This window comes from Leucopleurus acutus, assembly GCF_964270905.1.
Source record: "Leucopleurus acutus genome assembly, chromosome: 16".
NCBI lineage: Eukaryota > Metazoa > Chordata > Mammalia > Artiodactyla > Delphinidae > Leucopleurus > Leucopleurus acutus.
In genome coordinates this window covers 5,139,376-5,166,289 of record NC_139158.1, presented here as the reverse complement: position 1 = coordinate 5,166,289, position 26,914 = coordinate 5,139,376, and the positions used below count along the sequence as shown (strand labels likewise).

The 26,914-nt window shown below is 40.9% G+C and overlaps 1 protein-coding gene across 1 annotated transcript in view; it reads right to left on the bottom strand.

The window, feature by feature from the left end:
* The window catches only part of LMTK2 (lemur tyrosine kinase 2), an 82,071-nt gene that overhangs the window by 33,701 nt on the left and 21,456 nt on the right, over positions 1 to 26,914 (bottom strand). The window contains exons 2-6 of the mRNA XM_082856694.1: positions 20,429 to 20,553; positions 17,277 to 17,421; positions 13,405 to 13,478; positions 9,571 to 9,689; positions 3,938 to 4,025 (exon numbers count right to left, since the gene is read on the bottom strand). Of these exons, the coding sequence (XP_082712820.1) occupies positions 3,938 to 4,025; positions 9,571 to 9,689; positions 13,405 to 13,478; positions 17,277 to 17,421; positions 20,429 to 20,553 (551 nt within the window). The remainder of the gene's footprint in view (positions 1 to 3,937; positions 4,026 to 9,570; positions 9,690 to 13,404; positions 13,479 to 17,276; positions 17,422 to 20,428; positions 20,554 to 26,914) is intronic.

Genomic DNA, 26,914 nt, shown 5'->3' with positions numbered 1-26,914 from the left:
TTTCATTTTCTTTCATAAAAATTCTAAGATAAAGTGCTTTTCAGAGACTGGTAATTCCATCTCACAAGGAATGACTTAAGTAAATGTGAAAATATTCTCTCCTTTCTCCTTAAAAGATGTTATCGCTGAGCATGGTCACTGCCTGGTGACGACGGAAAAGGCCAACGTTCACTCAATAGCTCCTGACCTACTAAGAACATGTGAAGATAGTGGCTCCTTTCACTGTGCCTGCAGTTGCTGATTACCAATCCTGGGCTACAGGCCTCTGGCCTCTGGACCCTGGCCAGAAGGTGCTTTTGCCCTGAATGACGCCCCTCTGCTCAGTCTGGCCTCTTTCTGGGAGGGTTCTGGGGCATCCAGGCTGGGAGCAGGGCTCAGGTGAAGCCAGGCTTTGGGGTGTGCTGGGAACGTCCCTGCAGTCCAGGCAGGAAGGCACCTCTATGGCTCACGGGCCTGACACGAGCTGACCGTTTCTGCTACCTGGTCTCTGCACACACTGAGCCCTGAGGACCTAACTGCAGGGCCAGTGTCCCCGGTCGAGGCCCAGCCCTTGCTGCTCAGGAGCTGGTCCCTCTGCAACTTACTAGGGTCCAGAGATGATGAGAACGAAACTGCCCTCGGAGATAAATGTGACATCACTGCCTGGCAAGGTTGGGGGCTCCCTGGGTTAACGGCCTTTACCTTGATATGAGGCTGGACATTCCAAGTGCTGACTGAGATTTCCCAAGGGCATACCAGCCTCCTCCAAGTATAGTTAACAGCGGTACAGCCCCTTCCATAATAGTAGGTAATTACCAATGTCCTTTGTGTGGTAAGAACCACGTAACATAAAATCACCACCCTGAAGTGTTTCTAAGTGTACAGTTCAGTGGCATTAAGTACATTCACACTGCTGTGCAGCCATCACCACCGTCTATCCACAGAACTCTCTTCATCTTCCCAAACTGAACGTCTGTCCCCATTAAACACTAATTCCCCCATCCCCTCCTTCCGCCAGCCCCCGGCACCCACCCTTCTACCTTCTGTCTCCGTGAGTCTGACCACTCCAGGGACCTCATATAAGTGGAATCCTACAGTATTTGTGTTTTTGTGACTTAGCTTCTTTCACTGAGCATAATGACCCCAAGGTTCTTCCATATTGCAGCATGTGGCAGAATTTCCTTCCTTTTTAAGGCTGAATAATACTCCAGTGTATGGATAGACCCAATTTTATTTGTTCAACCACTGATGGACACCTGGGCTGCTTCTGCCTCGTGGCTACTGTGAATAATGCTGCTGTGAACACGGGCATGAAAATGAGACCCTGCTCCCAACTGTTTGGATATATGTACCTAGAAGTGAAACTGCCAGATCATGTGGAAATTCTAGTTTAATTTCGGGGAGGAAAATTATTGTTTTTCAATTTTACTATTGATCAATGTACCCTTGGGCAGTGCACTTAAATAAAAATGGCTATTAGCTCTCACTGCCAGTGAAAACTTTTGGTGGGGATGGGCTCTTTCCAGATGTTCAGCCTTCAGGAGTGACTGAGGAGAGTGAACATGACTTAGGAGAGTCACATAAAATGTGTTTCAAGAAGTCACATTTCCTAATTCTGGAGGGCTGTATCCATAATCTTCATCTCAAAAGATGAAAGCCAACAGAAATGTAGGTAAGTAAATATGTATATTCTGAATACTTAGTCTAGTGTCAGTACTTGGAGAATACGCATTTAAATCTGAGATAGAAAAGTATGAGGGAAAAATTCTATAACAAGAATGTTGGGGACTTCCCTGGTGGCACAGTGGTTAAGAATCCGCCTGCCAGTGTGGGGGACTCAGGTTCCTGCCCTGGTCCGGGAAGATCCCACATGCGGAGGAGCAACTAAGCCTGTGCTCTACAACAAAGAGCAGCCACTGCAATGAGAAGCCCACGCGCCGCAACGAAGAGTATCCCCCACTCGCCACAACTGGAGAAAGCCCGTGCGCAGCATCGAAGACCCAATGTAGCCAAAAATAAATAAATAAAATTAAAAAAAAAAAACAAAAGCAAAAACAAATTAGAGCAGCACTAAAACTAAACCCATTACCTGAACCCACTTAGAAGAAAACATTAAGCTTTTACTATTCCAGGAAAAACAACATTGTCTAGTAAAACTTTCAGGAATGGACAAACAGGGTAAAGAATAAGAAAATGCCAAAGTACATGAGCTAGTTTTATAAACCACCTCGATTAGCCTGGAAACGTGCTACTTCAAGAAGATGGTGGTTCTGCTGTTATTTCTGTTACAGTCACTCATAAAGAACATTCCCACTGTTATTTATAATCAATATCAGGAGCTCAGGGACTCAAAGAAGATACCATTAAATGTCTCAGAAAAGCAGAACTCTGACAAGCAGACTTGTCTTATCACATAAAAATGCATCTTTGGTCTTCTTTCCTCACCTGCTGTGTCACCACCTATCATACTGGTCACCAAGAGCTAGACTAAAAGGAGTTATTTTCCTATCATGATAAGTAAGGTCATACATACCACAGCTCTGATAATTCTGAGATAATCAAAACCAGCTACGCAATAAAACTATGAGAAACATCCTTGCGAACTCCTTCCTCTTCGTTCTCGTGACTCTATTAAATAATCAGGCTAAATGGCAATTATCACATGTCTGCTCCCTCTAAGTAGGAGGCCTAGAGGACAATGGCCAGTTTTCTCTCTGGGTCCCTTGAGAACAGCACGCTGCCTTTCTACACCAAGTGTTCAATCAGGAAGCACCCTCCACGACGGGGGAAACGTGGGGAGGGCACAGAAAAGTAGGATTAACTCTGGTTTCTTTACATGGAGAGAGAGCTTGATGAGGTCCCAGCATCTCTGGAGAAGGGTTAAAATATTGATTAATTTTAGACCTTGTTACACTAAATATGCATGTTTTAACTTCTAGTGTAACCATACACAAAATTAAGAAACAGTATCTAAAATAGTAGATGGGGAAAACTGAAACAAACAAAAAAATTCAAGAATCTAAAAGAAGGCTAGAAAAAAAGCAAAAAAGAAAAGTTGAAACAGGTAAGAAAAATAATACACAACAGGCACATAACATTCCAAATATCTCATAGGTACAATAAACATAAATGGATGACCTGTTCCATGTTAAGTGACCGAGACTGACAGGTTAATAAAATTCTAACCGTAAGCTATTTACAAGAGATGTCAACCAGAGAAGAGGACTGACAGAGATAAACCAGGCAAATTCTAACCAAAAGAAAGCTGGCCTAACTACATTAACATCAATAAAAATAGACTTAATCCTCAGTAATGCTTTTAATCTTAAAGAGATTGCATTCATAATGATAAAAGTTTCAAATTAAGGGAAGTTATATCAACTCTAAATTTGGATCCCTGACACAGCGGGGTATCAAAATGTACAAAGCAAAACAACTAGAACTATAAGGAAAAATAAGGAAAATCCATAATCAGAGCAGGAAATTTTAACATGCCTCTCAATAACTGATAGAAAACGGACCCAGGCTCCCTCTGTCCCTGCCCCCTCCCCACAAATCAGAAGGATACAGGAGATTTGAACAGCCTCATAAACTTGACCCAAAAGACCCATACAGACATACTGTACAGATCACCAGAATACACGTTTTTCTCCCCAGCATCTACAGATAGAATAAAACACTGACCCTGGGGTAGAGGTGAACATAGCCTGGAACAGAGCTGAAGCTGACCCAGAGCCAATGAGAATCACTTTGCTCTTATCAGCCACTGAGATTTGGGGGGGTTACTATAATATAACCCACGGAAAGCTAATATATCAAGTTTATTAATAATTTTTCTTTGGAATTAACTACCTGGGACAGAAGTGAAAGCAGTCCCTCATCCATCATTTCTATCTGTCAAAAACACTTTGGTAAAAACTTCTGAATACTTGACTTTGAATTTCTACTGAAAACTTACCAAGTCACAGAACTCAAACACCAGAAGATAGGGGATTGCTTCTACACACTGTCCAACACACTGAAGAATATTTGGATGTTGAAGAATACTGGTAAAAATAAAAGTCATAGTATTGTTCATGAGGGAGCAGGCTAGTAAAATTGTTCAAACAGTAACCGCAAATTTAACATTCTTAACGATTTAAATATAATCAACTGAAAAGAGCACAATTAAGATTCTATTTAACAGATGTATTCTAAGTCATGTAATGATTAAGTAATTCAAAGCCAATCAGGCGAACATTTTCACAAATTAAAACATCTCCTAACATAAGAATCTTTAACTTTAGTAATTTAACTTTATAGATATCATTTTGAAGCATCGTTTAAAAGAAGGCAAACTATATTCCATGAGCACTTTCAATCCACATAATAAAATACTCAGTTTACCTCTTAGGCTATCTAGCTTATATACTATTTTCATAAATCACAGTACACAAACTCTTTTTGGAAAATATTTTGTCTAAAACAAAGTTAAAAAAAAAGATATGCCAAAATGGTTTTTTAAACTTCAAAACTTTATTCTGAAGCAATAATGAATTAAGAGTAAGTTGCAAAGATAGTGCAAAGAGGTCCCATGTCCCCTTCACCCAGTTTTCCCCACTGGTGACACCTGACACAATCAGTGCAATCCCCAAACTAGGGCCCTGACACTAGGGTGCGGTGTGTGTGTGGCTTGCAAGTCCTGTTATCAACATGTGTGGATTTGTGCAACCACCACTCAACAGAAATGCAGAACTGCCCCCCACCACGAAGACCTCCCATGCTACCCCTTTCTGCTACCCCTTTATAGTCACACTGCCGCCGCCCCCAACCATTCCTCAGCCCTGGCAACCACGAATCTGGTCTCCTTTTCTATAATGTTCTCATTTTGAGAATACTATGTAAGTGAAATCACACAGTATGTGGCCTTCTGAGATTGATTTTTTTCACTCAACACAATGCCCTCCAGATTACCCGAGTCACTGCCTGCATCAGCAGTCCCTTCCCTTCTACTACTGAGCAGGATTCCATGGCTGGATGGACCATAGTTTGTTTAACCGGTCACCTATAGAGGGCATTTTAGTTTTTCCAGTTTGAGGCTACTATAAATAAAGCCGCCATAAATAATCACACAAGAGATTTTGCACGGAAGTAAGTTTTCGTTTCTATGTGATAGATGCCTAGGAGAGCAACAGCTGGGTTACAAGATGTGACGGTTAATTCTCCATCAACCTGGCTGAGCCACAGTGCAGATATTTGGTCAAACACTATTCTGGACACTTCTGTGAGGGTGTTTTTGGATGAGATCATCATTTAAATCAGTGGACTTTCAGTAAGAGCAGACAGTGCTCCAAAATGTGGGTGGGCTTTGTCCAAAGAACAAAGACTAGCCTCACCCAGTGAAGAAGGAATTCTGCCAGCAGATGGCCTTTGGACATGAACTGAACAGTGGTTCTGCTCTGGGTCTCCAGCCTGCTGGTCCACCCTGCAGACTTGCCAGTCTCCATAACTGCATGAGCCATTTCCCTAAAATAAATTACCTATCTATCCATCTCTCTCTCTCTCGCTATCCATCCATCCATCTATCTATCTCTCCATCCATCCATCCATCCATCCATCCATCCATCTATCTCTCTCTCTACCTCTCTATCCATCCATCCCTCTAACCATCCATCCATCTATCCATCTATCCATCCATCCATCCATCCATCCATCCATCCATCCATCCATCTACAGATTCTACCGGCTCTGTTTCTCTGGAGTACGTTGACTAATACATACAGTGGTAAGCGTATGTTTAGTTTTTTAACAAACTCTCAAACTATTTTCCAAAGTGGCTGTACCATTTTACATTCCCACCAGCAATGTGTGAGAGATCCAGTTTCTCCACATCCTCACCAGCATCTGGTATTGTTGCTATTTTATTTTAGCTTTCCTAATACTTGTGAAGTGGTCTCTCAACATGATCGTAATTACCCTAGCTAATGATGTTGATCTTTTCATTGCTATCCATAGATCCTCTTTGGTGTCACTTGATGTCTTTTGTTTATTTTTGTTTTTTACTGTTGAGTTTTGTCTATCTCTCTGCCAAAAACACTGTCCTAATTATGTAGCTATATAAGGTCTTGAAATTGAGTCAAATGATTCCTCCAATTTTTATTCTTATTTTTCATAATTGTTTTGGCTATCCTACTTTTGCCTTTATATATAATTTTAGAATAATCTTGTATATAGGTTTTTAAAATCTTGCTGGGATTTTGATAGGAATTGCAGGAATCTGACTGGGAAGAACGGACATCTTCACGAATCTTCCAACCCATGAATATGGTATGTCTCTTCGTTTATTTAGACCTTGATTTCTTTCATCAGTTTCTATAGTTTTCAGCATACAAGTCCTGTACATGTACTTAAGTATTTCTTTTTTGTTTTTGAGTGAATATAAAAGTTATTTTATTTAAAAGTTGGTTTCCACATTGTTCACTGATAGTACACAGAAATAAAACTGACTTTTGTATGTTGACCATGCATCCTGCAACCTTGCTGAATTCTCTCTTACTAGTTCTAGGGGATTTTTTTTTTTTCGGAGATTACTTGGGATTTTCTGCATAAACATTTTCTGCATATAAACACAGACACTTAGGTCTTTCTTTCTGATCTACAGGCTTCTGAATGTTTCCTTTTCTTGCCCTTATTGAGCTAGTTAGAACTTCTGGCTCTTATTGAATAGCAGGGATGAGAGCGAACATCTACGTCTTTCTTGATCTTAGGGATAAAAGCATTCAGTCTTTCACCATTAAGTATGATGCTAGATGTAGATTTTTTGTAGATGTTCTTTAATAAGTGGAGATTCTCATCTAATTCTAGTTTTCAAAGAGTTTTTATCATGAATTAGTGTGGAGTTTTGTCAAACGTTTTTCTCCATCAACTGACAGGATCATGTGATGTTTCTTCTTTACCCAGTAATTATGGTGGATTACACTGACTGATTTTCAAATACTGAATCAGACTAGCATTCCTGGAATAAATTCCAATTGGTCATGATATATAACTTTTTATATATTTGCTAATATTTTGGTTAGAATTTCTGCATCAACATCGATGACAGATATTGGTCTACAGTTTTCCTTTTTGCACTTTGTCAGGTTTTGGTATCGGGGTAATACTGGCTTCATAAAATGAGTTAGGAAGTGTTCCCTCTTATTTTCTAGAAAATATTGTGTAGAACTGGCATTAATTCATCTTTAGTCGTTTTGTAGAATGCTCTGGTCAAACTGTCTAAGCCTGGGGACTCTTTTTGAGAGTTTTTAAGTTGCAAACTCCATTTCTTCAATGATCATAGGTCTATTCAAATAACCTATTTCATATTGGGTGAGTCGTGGTGGTTTGTGCTTTTTGAGTAATTGGTTCATTTCATCTAAGTTGTCAAATATATATATACGTAGAGCTGTTTGTCCCTTATTATCCTTTTGATGTCTGTAGGGTCTCTTTCATTCCTGATATTAGAAATCTGTGTCTTCTCTTTTATTCTCTGTCAGTCTTGTTAGAGGATTGTCAATTTTATTATCTTTCCAAAGAGCCAACTTTATGTTTCAATGATTTTTATCTACTGTTTTCAATTTTATCGACCTCTGCTCTTATCTTTAATATCTACTCCTTCTGTTTGCTTTGAGTTCATTTGCTCCTCTTTTTTTGGTCCTTTAAAGTATGAGCTTAGGTTATTGATTTGAGACTTGTCCTCTTTTCAGTGTAACCCCCCTACAGGTGAGGTGGTGTTTCCTTCTCCCGGCTTTTGAGATTTTTTTGTGTTTCATTTTCAGAAGTTTGATTATGATGTGTGTTGACATGAATTTCTTTGGGTTTATCCTGTTTGAGATTTGATCAACTTACGAATCTGTAGGTTTGTCTTTTCAAAATGTGGAACATTTTCCAGTTAATATTTCTTCAAATACTTTTTCTATCCACTTTCTGTCTCCTTTCAATCTGGGATGTCTTGATCTTTTGTTCAAGTCCCCCAAGTCCCTGAGGCACTTTTCATTTTTTTAAGCATATTTTCTTTCTGTTGTTTGAACTGCGTGATATTTATTGTTTTATCTTCAACTTCACTGATTTTTTCCTCTGTCCTCTCCATTCTGCTGTTGAACTCATCCACTGAGTTTTTACTTTGATTATTATATTTTTCAGTTCTAAAGTCCGCTTTGGTCTTCCTTATGTAGTCTACGTCTTTGCTGAAACTTTGTTTTCTTCATTTGTTTCAAGGGTACTATAATTCTTTTAAATATAAATTTATTTATTTATTTTATTTTTGGCTATGTTGGGTCTTCATTGCTGCACACAGGCTTTCTCTAGTTGCGGCGAACGGGGGGCTACTCTTTGTTGCAGTGCATGGGCTTCTCACTGCGGTGGCTTCTCTTGTTGCAGAGCACAGACTCTAGGCATGTGGGCTTCAGTAGTTGTGGCACATAGGCTTAGTTGCTCCATGGCATGTGGGATCTTCCCAGACCAGGGCTCAAACCCGTGTCCCCTGCACTGGCAGGCGGATTCTTAACAACTATGCCACCAGGGAAGTCCCAGGGTACTATAATTTATTGCTCATTGAAGCATTTTTACAACAGCTGCTTTAAAATCCTTGTGAGATAATCCTAACATCTCTGTCATCTTGGTGTTGGTATCTGTTGTCTTTTCTATTTTTTGTGTGTGTTTATTTTATTGAAGTATAGTTGATTTACAATGTTGTGCTAATTTGTACTGTACAGCAAAGTGATTCAGTTGTAAATGTATTCTTTTTCATATTCTTTTACATTATGGTTTATCACAGGATACTGAATATAGTTCCCTGTGCTGTAACAGTAGGACCTTGTTGTTCATCCATTCTATATATAACAGTGTGCATCTGCTAATCCCAAACTCCCAGTCTATCCCTACCCTGGCCCCCCTCCCACTTGGTAACCACAGGCCTAATCTCTATATCTGTGAGTCTGTTTCTGTTATGTAAACAAGTTCATTTGTGTCATATTTTAGCTTCCACATATAAGTGATATCATATGATATTTGTCTTTCTCTGTCTGACTTACTTCACTTAGTTTGATAATCTCTAGGTTCATCCATGTTGCTGCAAATGGCATTATTTCATTCTTTTTTATGGCTGAGTAGTATTCCATTATATATAATGTACCACATCTTCTTTATCCATTTCTCTGTCGATGGACATTTAGGTTGTTTCTATGTCTTGGCTATTGTGAATAGTGCTGCTATGAACAGAGGGGTGCATGTATCTCTTTGAAATTAGAGTTTTGTCTGGGGGTGGGATTGCTGGACCATTTGGCAACTCTACGTCTAGTTTTTTGAGGAATCTCCATACTGTTTTCCATAGTGACTGCACCAAATTACATTCCCACCATCTGTTGTCTTTTCTTACTTAGCTGAGTTCTCTTGGTTCTTGGAAAGATCAGTGATTTCAGCTGAAACCTGGACACTTTGGGTCTTATGCTATGAGACTCTGGATCTTATTTAAATTTTGTATTTTACAAGCAGAAATCCCAGAGGCGTTTTAAACACCTGATTTTCAACAGACCACAGACCACGTTTACAAAACATTTATTATGGTTTACTTACTAGTATGGTTCTCCATTTTTCAAAAAAGTATCGTGTTCCTTTGGGCTCGCACTTGCTTTTAGCTCCTTCACTATTACTCTCACTACACTAGTGCCCGTGTAGATCTCTCCAAGGAGCACCTAAAACCAAAGAATAGTTTTTCACTTCACTTCCATCAACATGATAAAGAAGTATGTTACACTTACCAGGAAATGGAATACAGGAAAACAAATTAAGCAACAGTCAGATGGCTTTCTATTATTTTAAATTCTACCTCACGAAAAGCTTGGAAAGCTAAAATATTTTCCTTAAGTTTTAAAACAGTCATCAGATGTTTACAACATTCATATATTTATATGTACTTCTTTTCTATTTACTTAAAAATGTTTTATACTTTAACAGAAATTGCCAATGACATTACAGAAGAGTGATTTATTAGTTTGGTTCAAATATAACCCAAATATTTCTCAAAAACACGTCAACTGAGTTGTGTTATTTTGTTATGTCTACTTCACATAGCACAAAATAAACTGACAAACAGCCAGTGTACAAACTATCATTGCATTATAGCTTTAAAAATCCATGGCATGCCAGTTATTCCAGGTCTTTATCTTGTACTAAAGCTTCAGTCAAAACACAGGGAAAAAACACTCCACTGAAATTAACAGAACACAAAATGTGAATGAAAATAAGAACAAGCTACAAGCGATATATTAAGTATTAATATAGGACAATACAAAGGCACTCCAAAATACAATATTTAAGATGAAAATGATGATGAAGTAAAGATTTTTATCTAATTTGAGAATGGTCAAAACTAAAAGGCTTCCTTTTAAAATAGGTTTTTTATATTTTTACAAAACAGATTAATTTTAATGCCCTGAAAATAGAGAATAAGAACCTGAACAGAATTTAATGTTATATTAGGAATATAAGGGCAGAAAAATGCATAGAACAGGAAACTCTGATAATTAACTAAGCCATATTCTCTGTTTCAAATAACGAGTTTGCACAGATATAACAAGCCTAACACGTCCATGGTGTTGATTTGCAAAGAGGGGAGAATAACTAGGGGACCAGGCAATGATCTGGCTCACTGTCTCTCTCTCTCTGTAGCCAGCACTGTTGTCATCCTTGGAGGGCAACGTATGCAGGGACTATGCACTCAACACCGGGACCTCTCAGTTCTCTGACCTCACTCCCGCTCATCTTTCCTATGAGCCCATCTCAGCAAACACTCCCAGGGGTCTAGACCTAGCTAGTAATTATGTTATGTCCAAAACCTTGAATTTTAACTTCTCTACCCGTCCTTCGATTTCCAGCTCACTTACTTCAACAGTCTAATCCAACAAGTGCACAACTTGCCCCCCAATCCACTAATGATCCCGCTTTTCCACCCTCCTGTCCTGACTGCAGCTTAGAGCCCACGACCCCTCACTCCCATCACCCCTGCGCCCTCTCGCTGAGGTCTATTAGCTCAGCCAAGCCTCGGTGTTGCTTAAATCCATCTACTTGCCTACAATAAAAAGCATCAAAAGTAGAAAAAAGCCATGATGAGTGGTCTCACTTTAAATCTGTGAGGGTCCTCAGCGCTGCTCACCACCACCCCCATTTCCCCAGTTGATATACTTTCCCACATTCTCCTTCTGCTCAAACTTCACGAACATCTTTTCACTCCTGCATTTCAAACGGGCCTCCTATTTACTGCGTAAAATGATCAAAAGTGAACCTGCTCATTTTAACACCAAATCCACCTGCACCTGTGTACACATCCTGTTTCTGCTCCCATTTCAGGAGAGAAACTGTCCCTGGGCCTAAGCCAAGTCCTACGATAATGCTGTGGATCCCTCCTACGCTTACACCCCCTCCCACAGTATCAGTCCCCCCTCCCATATAAACGTGCTAAAATAGCAGCATATACTATAAAAAAAAAATCAAAAAACCTTCCCTTCGCCCTTGGACGAGCCCAAACAGCTCATCATTTCTCTGTTCCCTTTTAGATTAAAACTCCTCAACAGAGTTGTCTAAATGTGCTATCTCCAGTTTCTCCCTGGAACCCACCACACGTGAGGATGTGACATGGCCCTTTTGAGGTCACGAGCACTGAATCTTTTGAGGATACCATGGACTGCATGCTGCTGGGCCCTAATTCTCCCAGCCTTCAACTTGCTCAGTGTGTCCGCAGCATCTACTGCAATTCATCTTCTGGAGCTCCTCCTCAGACCTTCAGAATAATGCTCCTCTCTCCTGTGCCCTCTCCTACTCACTGGCTGACTCTCTGTCTCCCTCACAGGTCTCCCTGACTGTGCTGACCTCCCCGCTGCAGGGCCTCAGGGCTCGGTCCTTGTGCCTCCCCCTCTCCTCTGTGTTAGCATTCTCGGTGATTTCATCTAGCCTCAAGTACCACCTCTATACTGAGTTCTCCCAAGTTTATATCTCTGTCTTGAGCTCTCAATTTGCATTTCCAGCTGCCTACATGGTATTTCCATTTGCACATCTGAGAGCCATCTCACCCCTGATGTATCCAAAAGTGAACCCATCTTCCTCCTCCACGTCTGCTTCTCCCTAGTCTTTCCCATCTCAGATCACAGCAACTCCATGCTTCTTGCCAATCGGGCCATAAGCCGTCATCCTTAACTTCTTTCCCTCTCCAGACTCCGTATCTGCTCCATCCCAAGTCCTGTGTGCTTCCTGTTGGAACCTCGACCTCTCCATGCTATCATCCAGGTCCAAGCCTGCCTGCAACTCTCCCTAGACAATTGCGGCAGCCTTCTTACCAATTTCCCTGCTTCCCCGTGGCCCTCTACAACATGGCGATCCTCGCAACCTGTAAGCCAGGTGATGTCACTCATCCCCAGATCCTGGAGCACCTTCCTAGCCCCCTCTGAGGAAAAGTCAAAGTCTCGAAATGCAGGAAATACCTCATGTCCCCTGGCTCCCCTACCCCTCTCTGAGCCTGTCTCCTACCATTGACTGTTTACTGTCTGATCACCCCCCAGCCCCAACTAGAAATTTCAGCTTTGTCAGGGCAAGGGTTCCATCTTGTTTGCTGCTACATTCCCAGGACTCCACAGGCCAGGACTTTACCATCTTCCTCCACATCATACTCCCAGCACCAAGAACAACGTCTAACACATAATAGGTTTTGCTAAATGGCTCAGAAGATCCGGTAACTAATAAAGTTTGGACGACATGAAAGATACAGGACAAACAACTCTTATCGGAAAGACAGAAGCATGAGATGGTTGACTACAGAGCAAATACATCTTCTGGTCGTGACTGCCCTACTTATGATGCTCAGTTACACCCTTTTACAAAGATCACTCAGTTACACCCTTTTACAAAGAATGATTGCTCCATCATAGAAACAGTTGTTATAAAAAAGATCATTCCTTCTGTGGTATAAAGATCAACAAAGTGTGTTATTATAGGTCACTTGACAGGCTACGAGAAACACAACAGTTCTTCACAATGGTTTTCATTATAACCATGCTACCCATCTATTATAAAGTGGTTTAAGTGTCATAAGGGAAGGGGGAGAAGAAAGAAGAAACAAATAATTTGAGGAGGACAAAAAGCTTCTAAAATTCCCATCTTTTTTCCCTTTTTACCGTTGTCTGCCAACAACTAGAAAAGTCTCTGATATAGAAATAAAAGACCTTCTTGGAAAAACTCACACACCCAGGAATGCTGACGCTCACACTTCCACATGGGTTCAGGGACCAATGGAGAAATTCAATTGGGACCATAGTGCGTAGACAGTATGCGGAATGTCACGTAACACAAGTCTTAATTAGCTTTAAATTCTAAACAGTATAAGTAGGAGGGCAAAAAATGAAAGCGAACAAACTTTACCTTTCCAAACCAGCCATTTCCAATTTCCTGTATATAGTTTAGACTGTGGCGGGCAACTTGAGACTTCAAACCTTCTGTAGAAAAAAGAACATTGAAAACTAAAGATAAGTATTTAACTGAAATAAATATTAATATATAACCTATAAAGTACAAACACTAACATAAATTTAATGTTTGTGATAATAAAGGTAGAAATAAATACATAAAACATCTCTCTCAAACTAATAATGCCAAAACGGTCTCAAATTTTAAAACTGACAGTATTTGTGAATGAGTATCCTGCCCTGACTTTAAGCTCTTGCACGGAATCCTCTGACCAACTACCCTACTATAACCACCAGTCACCACCAGTCACCACCACCTCACTGGCCTTTACTCAGTCCTTACTTTTATGGCGAAGTAGGGACCTCCGGGGCTATCCCTCCCTAGAAACACTGAAAATCTTGTCAAAAAACTGTAAGCATCAACCTTATCAGAACTCTGGAGGGTGGAAAAGGTTTATAGCAACCAAAGAGAACCAGGAGGAAGGCCACTGAAACAGGCAGACTTGCTTTGTGGCCTTTAATTTACTCATGTCCTACCTCTCTTGCAGCACATCTTAAAGATGACCCATGTGCCAGAGTGGGTGCTGGTTCCAGAGGGAGCACAGTGACCTTCTTCCCCAGAAACTGTGCTTCTTTCTGATCTGACTGGGGTTTCCCGGAAGGCCTGCTGCAGTGGTGCCCCTTGTTCCACCTAACTTGGGCTCTATCAGGATGGAGAGGCTTCACGTGCCTCAGAAACAACGAAAGCCAAGTGGACAAGGTGCTGCTGCCCGGGGCAAATAGAAAAACCCAACTGAGGCAATAACAGACAGGCTGGAGCTTTAGCAGAAAAGCCCAGTGAAATTTGGGGGGTTTGGGGGGATATGGGCTTTTTAAAAAAAAGCTATTATTACACAAACAGGGAAACTTAGAGAGCCACTTGCATGCCCAGGGAAGCACACACACTCAGAAGAGGCCCAAGAAGAACAGAGGCTTCACCTCTGGCAAGTCTCATGCTCAGCAAAGCAGGAAGTGAAGGCTAAGGCAGAGCTGTCAGTGGCCAGGCTGAGGACCTGCCCCAACACAGAGCCAGTCTGCCGGGACCTAGACAGCATCTGTCATTTGTTTCCTTTCTATTTTCTTCTTTTTTTTTTATTATTCAAAATGTCCAGTTTTCAACAAAAAATTACAAACCAAATAAAAAACAATAAAGAATGCTACATGCACTGGTACAAAAGATATTTAAAAGAAAGTGTCCCTGAGAAAACAGACATTGGCCTTACTGGACAAGACCTTAAATCAACTGTCTTAAACATGCTGAAAGGGCTAAAGGAAACCACAGACAAAGAACCAAAGGAAACTGAGAGAATGATATCCCAATAAATAGAGAAGACCAATAAAGTGATAGAAATTATTAAAAGGAGCCAAATAGAATTTTGGAGCTGAAAGTGCAATAACCAAAAAAAAAAAAAAAAAAAAAATCACAAGAGGGTTTCAACAACAGATTTGAGCAGACAGAATAATCAGTAAACCTGAAGGGAGGTCAAATGAAATTATCCGATCTGAGGAGGAGGAAGAAAAAAGAATGAAAACATTAATGAATGAAGTCTAAGGGACTTATGGGATACCATCAAGTGGACCAACATACATATAATGAGAGCCCCAGAGGATGAGGGAGAAAAGGAAGCAGAAAGAATACTTGAAGATATAATGGTAAAAAATGTCTCAAATCTATGAGAAACATGAATCTATACATCTAAGAAGTTCAACAAAGTCCAAGTAAGATAAACTCAGAGATCCACACCAAGACACATTATAATCAAACTATCAAAAACCAAAGATAGAGAATTTTGAAAGCAGCAAGACAGAACAAGTCATCACATTCAAGGGATCTTCAATAAGAATAACAATTCCATGTCTCATTAGAAACCATGGAGGCCAGAAAGCAGTGGGATGGCACATATAAAGTGCTAAAGAACAGTACCATCAACCAAGAATTCTATACCTAGCAAAACTGTCCTCTAAAAATGAAGGAGAAATTAAGACATTCCCAGATAAACAAGTTTAGGGAGTTTGCTGCCAGTACACCTGCCCTATAGGAAATGCTGAAGGGAGTCCTTCAGGCTAAAATAAAAGGACATTAAAGAGTAACTAGAAGTCATATGAGGAAATAAAGATTTCTGGTAACTACACAGGTAAAATAAAAGCCAGTATTATTGTATTTTTGTGTGTAGCTCCTTTTTTATTTATTATATGACTTAAAAGACAAACACATTAAAAAACTGTATAGTTGACCCTTGAGCAACACAGGTTTGAACTGCACAGGTCCACTTAAATGTAGATTTTTTTCAATAAATACTATAGCACTACACAATCCACAGTTGGATGCAGAAACATGGATACAGAAGGCCCACTATAAAGTTATACACAGATTTTCGACTGTGTGCAGGGCTGGGGGTGTGTGGTTGTGTGGGGTGTGGGTCAGCACCCTTAACCCCCTCGTTGTTCAAGGGTCAACAATAAATCTATGTTAATGGGCACACAATGTATAAAGCTGTAATGTGTGTCAACATAAAGGGAAGGAACAGGTTTTATATGTTGGTGAATATAAATTCAGTTGTTATAAATTCAAACTCAGTTGTTATAAATTTAAGGTAATTGTAATCCCATTATAATCACTTTTTTAAAGTATAAAAAATATACACAAAAGGGAATGAGAAGGGAATCAAATGATATGCATGCATGGGTGCACACACGCCCACATACACACACACACACACACACACACACACATACAAATTCCAGTGGCCTGTCTTGCAGAAATGGAAAAACTGATCCTAAAATTCATATAGAATTGCAAGGGACTCAGAATAGCCAAAACAATCTAGAAAAAAAAAAAGTTGGAAGACACATACTTCCCAATTTCAAATCTTACTACAATGCTATAATAATCAAAACGGTGTGGTACTGGCATAAGGATAGACATATAGATCAATGGAATACAACTGAAAGTCCAGAAATCAACCTAAACGAATATGGTCAACTGATTTTCAACAAGGGTGCCAAGACAATTCAAGGCGGGAAGAACCGTCTCCTCAAAACTTGTTGCTGGGACAACTAGTCATCCACCTGTAGAATTAACCTGGATCATTACCTCACACCACATATAAATATTTTGTATGAAACACACCAGCTGTGTCATGTTTTAGCTAGCTTTTTTTAAAATATAGCCTATAGCAATATTAATCAACTGTTCAGTTTATACTGCCCTAAACATACACCACTGTGTGTGCAGTACCAAGGCAGGCTTGGTACCTACAAAGACTTAAAGAACCTTCTCAGCAGTATTAGAAATCCCTAATTATTGAACCACTAGTGATACTCTATTTTATAATAAGAAATTAATTAACATCTAGTCAAACCTCTATCTTCTATCTTAGCATGAAAAGTAATATCCAAATTACCCCTCCTCCCCAAACGCAGGACATCCCAGTAGAAAACAGCAGTGTCCTACTCAGCCAGACAGGCAGTGTTGAGAACTGGCAGAGAAGCCTGCCTACCAACACAGAGGCCAGGAGCCTCTGTCAGAGTATTCCATTTTGAAGAATCGAGGAGACCAATTTACTCTTATGCCAGAGCCAAGGTCCAAAAGGAAAGGACTCAGCTTTTGAAGGAACGCAATGGGCCTGACCACTAGAATTCAGCTTCACCAGAGAGCAGAAGGAAGAAAAATTAGCAAGCAGAGGAGACAGGCAGTCCAATTTTTTTATGATTAGTAGTAAGGCTCCCTTTCTCACTTCTCAGAAATTATTCATGGAAACATGACATCAGGATGGAAGAAGGTCTTACCTACAGAAGGCTGGAATTGTGATGGAGCTGGTAGTGAAATATTTGGTACTGAAAGTGTGAAAACTTCTGCTGGGGATTGAACAGAGGGAGTATCTTCTGCTGGTGGTGTGAAATCAATCTCATCATCAAAATTATCTTCAAATTCCTAAAATAAAGGACGAGCAATGTTATATCTAATATAAATCAGCTTGAGAGTAAATACCAAAAACATCTGCTAACATTTAAGATATGAACATTTATTCACTCATTTGGAACACACTGCCATAATTTTTTTTTCCAATTTGTGCTGACTTCAGGTAAAAAGCATGTGTAATTGTGTTCTCCAACTCAAAATAGCAGAATAAATAAGATCTGAAAATAAATTATACATATTTTATGTAATTTTTAAACTGATAACTTGAAGTTAAATGCAAAGTTTTCTAAAATGACCCTGGAACTTAAAAGGGAAATAATCTTCCAGTTTCAAAATTTTATGTTTAAGTTACTATAGTTTAAGGTATTCTTTTTATTACTATTATTCACTTTCACAAATCTCTCTGCATATTGAATCAAAACATTTATTTTTCAATTGTATATGTACTTCTAGTTGCTGTGTGATTTCAATCAAAATAAAGATAGTTAAAAGACTCAGGAAAGATATTTGTAAGCGAGTCCTATTTCTCTGGAAAGAGTAATAATGGATAAATTATTAAACTGGGTAACAAAACTATCAAGATCTGAACCAGGAAGGTCAGTACTAAACTCTGTATCACGTAAGTGCAATAAACATTCTAAGAACATCCAGCTTTCTAAAGATGGCAACTTTAATATTGAGGCTGCACCAATAACGCTGTGGAAACCTTTTAAGTGACTCTGTCCAGCAGAAAGCTATCCTGACTCTTCCTATCATCATTCCAGTGAGCTGGGCCTACCTTGGTGTCCATGTTAATTTAACATAGATACAGATGATTATCAAGGTCTTTCATTCAGATAATTAAGGAGCATTACCCCACCAGGAGCCATGACAGAAGCTGAACGAGACTGTTTTCACTCGTCTACACAGCTCCCTTTTCTACGACCTCCCTCTACTCCACCCGCCCCCATGCAAGGGAGAAGCTGAAGGTTGCAAGGGTGGATTTCTCTGATACAACATTTATGCTCTCACATGCATGCAAGAGGACATATTCTTATGTATGTCATACACGTTGTCAAACGCATTAGGACACTATCACTATTTGTATCGGGGGAGGGGAGAGCAGGACACTTCAATCTGTGAGGTCACCTCTAAACACAACAGCTTTGCCCAATTTCCCCTTCAGACATTCCTAAAGGTTCTCTCATTAAAAAAAGACTTTATCCATCACTCCTAACCTTGGCAGCAGCAGGATATACCATTAGGCAGCAGAGGATTCTAAAGGTTCACAGAAGTAATACAGTACAACAACAACAATAAAAATAACAACAACAACAGTATAACAACAATAACAACAACAACGGGGCTGTGAGAGAAGACCAGGTCACTTGTAAAAGACTGCAGCTTCTTGGCCTGTAAATGACTTCCCAGGGACCATTTAGTTCTGAAACGCCACACTTCTAAGTCTAAAGGAAACCCACGAATGATAGATGGTGACACTCTTCTACAGTTACAGTCTGGAAGCTGGAGAGGATCCTCTGTACGGTGTGGTCCCTGAGCCGCCTGCATCAGAATCACCTGGGGAAGCCCGATAAAAACACACCCTCCCTGAATCTGAGTCATCATAAATGCCCTGTGTCCACACTAAGCGTCAGGGGGGTTAGAACAATTCGAGGCAAGAATGAGGTATCGTGATGTGAGAGAGAAACTGGCTTTCATTTTCAGAAACACTGATCAGGCTTTATCTTCGTCCCCAAAGGGCCAGGGGTCTGTGCAAAGTCCCTCAGCAAGACTGACAGTCAAGACACGGATTCTCTGCCCACCTCTGTGGCCCCATGCGGCGCAGTCGCTGGGTTCCCACAGAAGTGTCTGCACTGATCCAAGGGCCTAGGCGCTCATGTCCTCCATGTCTGGGGTGAAATCTTCTAAAGAAAATGACCTGTGCTCATGAGCCTTTCCCCCCAGACGCCCACCCCAGTCCTCCAGCCTCCATCCTATGTGTGTATAACACTGGTGTCCAGCCAAAGGGACAGCACATCTTCTCTCCTCAGAGCTGCCACCAGACCCAAGGTAAAGGGAACACACGACATAAACAGGTGTGAGGCTCGAGAAATAAGGTCCACACATCCACGAAAAAGGTTTTCCCCTGATTTGAACCACAGTCCTCAGGACTCCTGGGACAGCCCTAGTCCAGTTGGTAAAGCTCTATATTAAAGACCATTTCCTCTGCATGTGCACAGTCCTTTTTTTCCCTTCTTTTATGTACTCCTTTTTAATAAGTCTTCACTGAGCCCTAACACATGCCAGCGGTAAGTTCTAGAGGGGATATCCCAGCTGGTTTCTGGCAGACTCCACCCATCCTCAGCAGCTACGACAACAATCCTTCTATATTATCACCTCCCCCACCTCCACCCTCCACCCTGGGCAAGCTTTACAACTGGCACCCTTCTTTTCTCCTCCTTAGGGAACTCAGGGCTCGAGGTAAACTGAAAGATGCTCTTCCTCACACACAAAACACACTGGCCTCAATGATCTCAACAACCACAAATTCACCAGCACATAGTTTGGAAAAAAATCAAAACCAGCCTGCTTCTCCTTACAGGCCTTATAGCAAGTGAATTCAATCATCATTCCTTATTCCTCACTTGACAAAACTTAAATTAAAACAGCCAAGTGGCTACTGTCAATGATGCTCTGAGGCAGGGCCAGCACCTGCAGCCAGTGAGCCAAATCCAGACCACCTACTTTATTCTGTACACGAGATTTCACTGGCACACAGCGGTGACCACCTGTTCCCATGCTGTCTGTGGCTCACGTGGCTACAACGGCCGAGCTGAGAGCTGAGTAGCCATGACAGAGACTGTATGGCCCACAGTGTTTACTATTTACAATAGCTCTTTATTTAACTTTAATATTTACTATCTGGCCCCTACAGAAAAAAATTTGCCGACTCCTGCACCCAAGGGACTGTGATATACAGCCGTTCTATTGGTAAATGTATCAGAGGATGACTTTACATGTTCCTACCACCTGTGCTCACCTTAAAGTCTATTTCTGGGTCCTTACAGCAGGATACACAGTTTACAATTAACACTATTAATATCATTAAACTGCACACAGACAGGACCACAAAAGATGAGGAAATTTCTGCAGCAGGTGCCTCCCCTGGAAAGAGAAATAAACAATATTAACATGCGCATTCCAAAATCAGCTTTAATAAGTGAATCAATATATTTTCTGCCAGATACAAACGGGACCAAGAGTTAATAAAATAATGCTCAAATGCTCCAGATAAAGCTGATGACCAACCCAGGATAAGAAGTTAGAGGGTTTTTTTAAAAAAACTTCTGATTTGGGGACTTCCCTGGCGGTCCAGTGGTTAAGACTTCACCTTCCAATGCAGGGGGTGTGGGTTCAATCCCTAGTCAGGGAGCTAAGATCCCGCATGCCTCGAGACCAGAAGCAATATTGTAACAAATTCAATAAAGACTTTTAAATTGGTACAAATCAAAAAAAAAATCTTAAAAACTTCTGATTTTGAAACAACTTCAGATTTACAGAAGAGTTGCAGAGACAGTGCAGACAGTCCTCATATACCCTTCACCTCGCTTCCGCTAACATTAGCATCTTACATAGTGTACTTATCAAAGCTAAAACAGTAACACTGGTACAATACTATCAACACTAATTGAACTTCTGACTTTATTTGGATTTTACCAGTTTTTCCATCAACACCGTTTTTCTTTTCCAGGATTCAATCCAGGCCACCAATGTTGCATTTACTCATCATGTCCACTTAGTCTCCTCCGATCTCTGATGTCTCTCTGTCCGTGTTTCATAGCTCCAACACTCTTGAAGAGTACTGGTCAGTTATTTTGTAGAATGTCCCTCAAATGGGGTTGCCTGATGTTTTCTCATGACTGGACTGAGGTTACAGATATCTGGGAAGAATCTAGAACACCACATGGTGAAAGGTCCTTCTCATGACATCGTATCTGGGGCATGTGATGTTGGCACAATCATTACCAGTGATGTGAAACTGGATCCCTTGGCCCAGGGGGTTTCTGCCAGGTTTGACCACAGTGAAGTTACCCTTTTCCCTTCGCATACGCCTCTCTTCAGAAGAGGGTCACAAAGTCCAGGGAACACGCACGGGTAAGGGAATTAAGCTGTACTTCCCGGAGGGAGGAGTGTCCCAGGATGTGTAGACACAGGTTAAAAGGGCTACAGTAACTGACACCCGGGGATACACTCTGAGGCTCTTCACACACCCCGGGTCTCCGGGAAGCTTTACACCATAGTTTTCACTGGAGTCGTGCGTCTTCCCTGCAGCAATGAATACTGTGATGTTCTAGTGGTGATTCTTCTATTTCCCTTATTCCTTCTACATTTACCACTTGGTACGCTTCTGTACGGAAGACTTGTCCCTCCTCCCACACTTATTTATTCAGTCATATACAAAGTTATGAACTCATAAGATATTTATTTTATTCTTTGGGTTATAATCCATTATTCTCATTTCTTTGTGGCTCAAATTGTTCGAGCTTTGGCCCCTGGGAGCTGTTTCAAGTTGACTCCTGGGTCCTTCAGACATGCCCCATCCTTTACTTTTTTCCTCCTATACTTCCTCACTCTCTGATGCTATGCGAAGCTCCAGGCTCCTCTTATATTTTCCCTCCTCCGGCTTTAGAATCAGCCACTTCTCCAAGGAGCTCCTGTCACAATAAGGAACCTGGAAACTACAGCCTGTGACCACTTTTTGCTTGCGGGAGCGGGGGCAGCTAAGGATGATTTTTACATCTTTAAAGGGCTGTTTCGGGGGGGGGGGGGGAAGAATTTGTAATAGACACTGCATGTGAGCCATTGACAGAAAAAGTCTGCAACCCCTGTCTAGACCAGAAAGATTCTCTCTGCTTACTTTCAGCAAAGATTTAGTTATCTGGAAAGCATCTTATTCAACTAGGGCTAGTTTGAACCTTTTTTTGTTAGAGCAAATTGTTAAGTCTTACCTACCAGCGTTTTACTAAGAAATACACTTTTCTTCTTTCTCTCCTGCTTTGAGATATAACTAACATATAACACGGTGTAAGTTTAAGGTGTACGACATGATAATTTCATATACATATATATTGTGAAATGATTATCACAGTAAAGTCAGAAATAAACTTTTCCTTAAAATCCCCACCAACGGCTAATTACATGTTCAGAGGCACCAAGCAAGGAGGCCTGGAGACAAGTTAAGGAACGATGCCACCATTTTTCTTAAATGAGATCACAGTACCTGAAGAAAGCAAAAACTAACCAAACTCTTATGTGAGTGAAACACATTCTTGAACATAAAATGCTCTTCTTTAGTGAAGAGCAGAGAAGCCTAAAGGAGTCAGCACGTCAAGTGCAAAGCAGGAATGAATTCCTTTCCAATAACACAAGTCTATCTGAGAATGAGCACTGCTGGAACCTGCTTTGTCACGAGGGGGTCGGACTCCGCTGCAGCCTTCCTTCTTAAAAATAATGCCATTGACCAAAGGTTGTCAAGCACCTGCAAGCTCTAAACCCACAAAATCGAACACAGAGGGAAATCCACACATGAACACAGAAGAACGCAGAATTCCCTGACTAGGGACACCGGTGTCCATCTGGAAAGCTAAGCGAAGCAAGGAGCCTGAGCCACTGAGAGCCGACCTTCTAGAACCAATACTCAGCTCGGCCTGTGCTGCCCACTGGTATTTTCTTATAACTCTGTTTCACTCCCCCTGACTCATATAATAAGGATTAAATACGACTCCTGAGGCTTATGTGGCAAAGCACTTTCATACACTGTATTTTACTGATTTTTTAAAATAAATTTATTTACTTATTTATTTGTTTATTTTTGGCCACGTCGGGTCTTCGTTGCTGCGCACAGGCTTTCTCTAGTTGCGGTGAGTGGGGGCTACTCTTTGTTGCAGTGGCTTCTCTTTGTTGCAGAGTCTGGGCTCGAGGCACGCAGGCTCAGTAGCTAGGTTCCCGGCTCTAGAACACAGGTTCAGTAGTTGTGGCGCACGGGCTTAGTTGCTCCGCGGCATGTGGGATCTTCCCGGACCAGGGCTCGAACCCGTGTCCCCTGCATTGGCAGGCGGATTCTTAACCACTGCGCCACCAGGGAAGCCCTATTTTACTGATTTTTAAGATGAGGTTTGCCCACTGCATTTTAAGATCTCTAAATTTCAGGGCTATCTTACACTCGAAAGAAAGCTGTTTTCATTGGCAGCATTTCTTCTTTCTTTTTTTTTTTTTTTTTTGTGGTACGTGGGCCTCTCACTGTTGTGGCCTCTCCCGTTGCGGAGCACAGGCTCCGGACGCGCAGGCTCAGCGGCCATGGCTCACGGGCCCAGACGCTCCGCGGCATGTGGGATCTTCCCGGACCGGGGCACGGACCCGTGTCCCCTGCATCGGCAGGCGGACTCTCAACCACTGCGCCACCAGGGAAGCCCTCTTCTTTCTTAATGGCACAAAAATAAGGGTGTGTCATTATCGGTCATATCTGAGATTTGAGATTAAAATATAGTATTATTTCATTTGATCGTCACAACGCCAGCTCCATGTCACAGACGAGGACACCGATGTGCCTAAGGACACGAGGTGGGAAAGCGGCTAGGCCAGACTCTGGGTTCAGGGGTGCTGGGTACAAGTCCCTTGATACCACATCGATTTGCCTCATTGTTTTTAACATTTAAAAACAGCCTAAGTGCTTCAAAGGAAACCTCTCACTGTAATTAAGACAGTTCATACTTCTCCAAACTCCAGAGGATGAATAGTAAACAACTTTTTTCTCTCTTTTCATCTATAATTTATCGTCACACCCTATCATAAAATTTGATCAAAACTGCCTGAGGGCCAGCGCAATAACTGATCCATAAAACTGTCTTCTGTGAGTCATCAGGCAGGCATGAAAAGTCATACCCGTGTTAAAAATAACTAGTTATGTGGAGTTTTGCCTGACCTTGATAACGTATTTATTTCTGTTAAGACACTGCAGGGGCCTCTGCTCTCCTGGACTCAGATTTCCTCAAGGCATACAAGTCTACTCCACCTCAATGTCTACCAGGCCCACTGAAAAGATTCTAAATCACTACCTGAGATATTTACTAGATAGCCTCTAGTAGACATTTTTACAGTTTTACCATTCCTAGAAACTATTTCATTTACTGTATTTTTCTTTCGATCAGCCCAAAGTCCTATTCTTTTAAAAAAAAACAACAACAAAACTGTATACCAACAGAGGAACACTTCCATACAAAAAAGAAAAACTTGTATAAAATGAAGAAATCAAACCAGCCTCCTATAGGCTGGAAGGTGAGATGGGTTTGCATAAACCTCAGAGAGGAAGTAAATTCTAGACCTGAGGAACTACACTAAAATCCCCGTGGCCCCAGTGGTCAAACTACAACCCAGGACCCTGGAAGGTTCCTGATTGCGACAGCCGGAAACTATGAAGAAAGACAGTTTTCTTTTGACACTCTCAAGTCTGCAGCATTCAGAGACGTGTTAAGTCAAACCAATCATCGCCTACAGAAAAACATCAATAATGAGAGGAGTGTCTCCGCACACTGAGGCTGCCTCACAGATTACAAACTGAGAACAAGGATAATTAGAGGTTTGGGGTACTTCGTACACCTCCCCAAGACACCGATGCAAAAACACATGGTATCTCCAAGGTACAGTCTATGAGTTTTCATTTTAGTTTCCAAACCATTTTAATAGATACCTAGCACTTGATTTAATAAGCAGAAAACCTAAGAAACTCTGAGAGGTAGGTGCATCTTATCTGTTTTATCAACAGGTAATCTGGGGAACACAATTTCTCAGTAATGACGCAGAGTAAGTGAGGAGTGCTATCCGATTATTAATTCAACCATTATAAATCCCTGCCTAGAACCATGATTAGAACTTGAGCACATGCGTAATTAACTGAAGAGTCACCTGTGAATCCTTTTTCAGATTAAATTAAAAATTTTAAAGGTTCACAGATAAAAAGAAATGATGATCAATGTCTAGATCCATGAGGGATTGCAAAACGCTGATATTCTAACTTTGTCATTCCCTGTTTGGTTACCAGCTGATATACTGATATCAGTTTACAAAGAAAATTTCCCCATATTTACTATCTGGTTAGCCAGTGGTTCAAGTCGTAAAGGGTGAGACTGAAACTTCAAACCCTTCAATCACATGGTTGGTTCCTCTGGCCACCGGCCCCCATCCTGAAGGTACTTAGGGGCCAAGAGTCACTTCAATAGCATAAATTCGGGTGTGGTTGGAAGGCGCTTGTTATTAATAACAAGAGGTGCTCCTGTCACCCCATCACTCAGGAAATTCCAAGGGTTTCAGGAGCTCCGTGCCAGAAGAGGGGACAAAGACCAAATAGATATTTCCTCTTATGTCCAAGATATATAGACCCTAGAACAGGGCTCAGGAAACAATGGCCTGTGGGGAAAGACTGCCTGCTGTTGGTTTTGGTATGGCGTGCCGGCTAAGAATAGTGCTTACATTCTTAAATAGCTGTTTAAAAAAAAAAAACCCAAAAGAAAAATATTTCATGACAGGACATTTGTATCGATAGCTAATAATGCAAAAAGACAGACAACCTGACATTACCTGCCTCCAGATGGAAAGACACACCACCACCCACTACACAGTACTACCCAAAACAAACAATCCAATAGTAACAAAGTATCAAACCTGCATCTGACCAAGCCTCTAGATCTAAATACCAATTAACAGGAAATAAAGAGAATAGTGGAACATATTAAATTTCACAAGAAGAACATAATCAGCAAAGTTTAGGCTAGGAAAAACTCTCAAGGAGAAAACCCTAATGAATTACAAGGAGAGAGAAAGAGATGGAGAAGGAACTAAAAGAGATTTTAAAAGACCAACCAACTGCAATGTACAGGTGTTAATTTGAATCATGATTCAAAAACCTTAAAAAAATTATGGCATTGAGACGATTGGAAATCTGAACACTGACAATTGACCATATTAGGGAAGCATGATCTAGTTCTCCTAGGAGACAGTGATAATGGCTCTGTTTTTAAAAGTTGTCTTTATCTCTCAGAGATAGTGACCTATTTAACAATGACTGGAATTTGGTTCAGAATAGTATGAGGGTAGAGAAACTGATGGGGGTATTATGAAAAAAGATGGCCCCAAGCCGAGTCAATGGGTGGGTGAAAGGTACGTTCGTGGAAATTCATTATAGCCTCTGTCTAGTCTGGTGTATGTTTGAAGTTTTCCATTTATTAAATAATTTCTTCACATCCATTAAATAAAAAGTTTAAATAGGAAAAAAAAGCAGATATAACAATTTACAATCTGTGTGTCATAGTTTGCTAGAAATGCTGTAACAAAGTACGAACTGGTATGGACACTTCTAGAGGCTACAAGTCCAAGATGAAGCAGGGCTGTTTCCTCTGAGGGCTGTGAGAGACAGATCTGTCCCAGGTCTGTCTTCTCCCTGGGAATCTTCACATCACCTTCCCTCTATGCC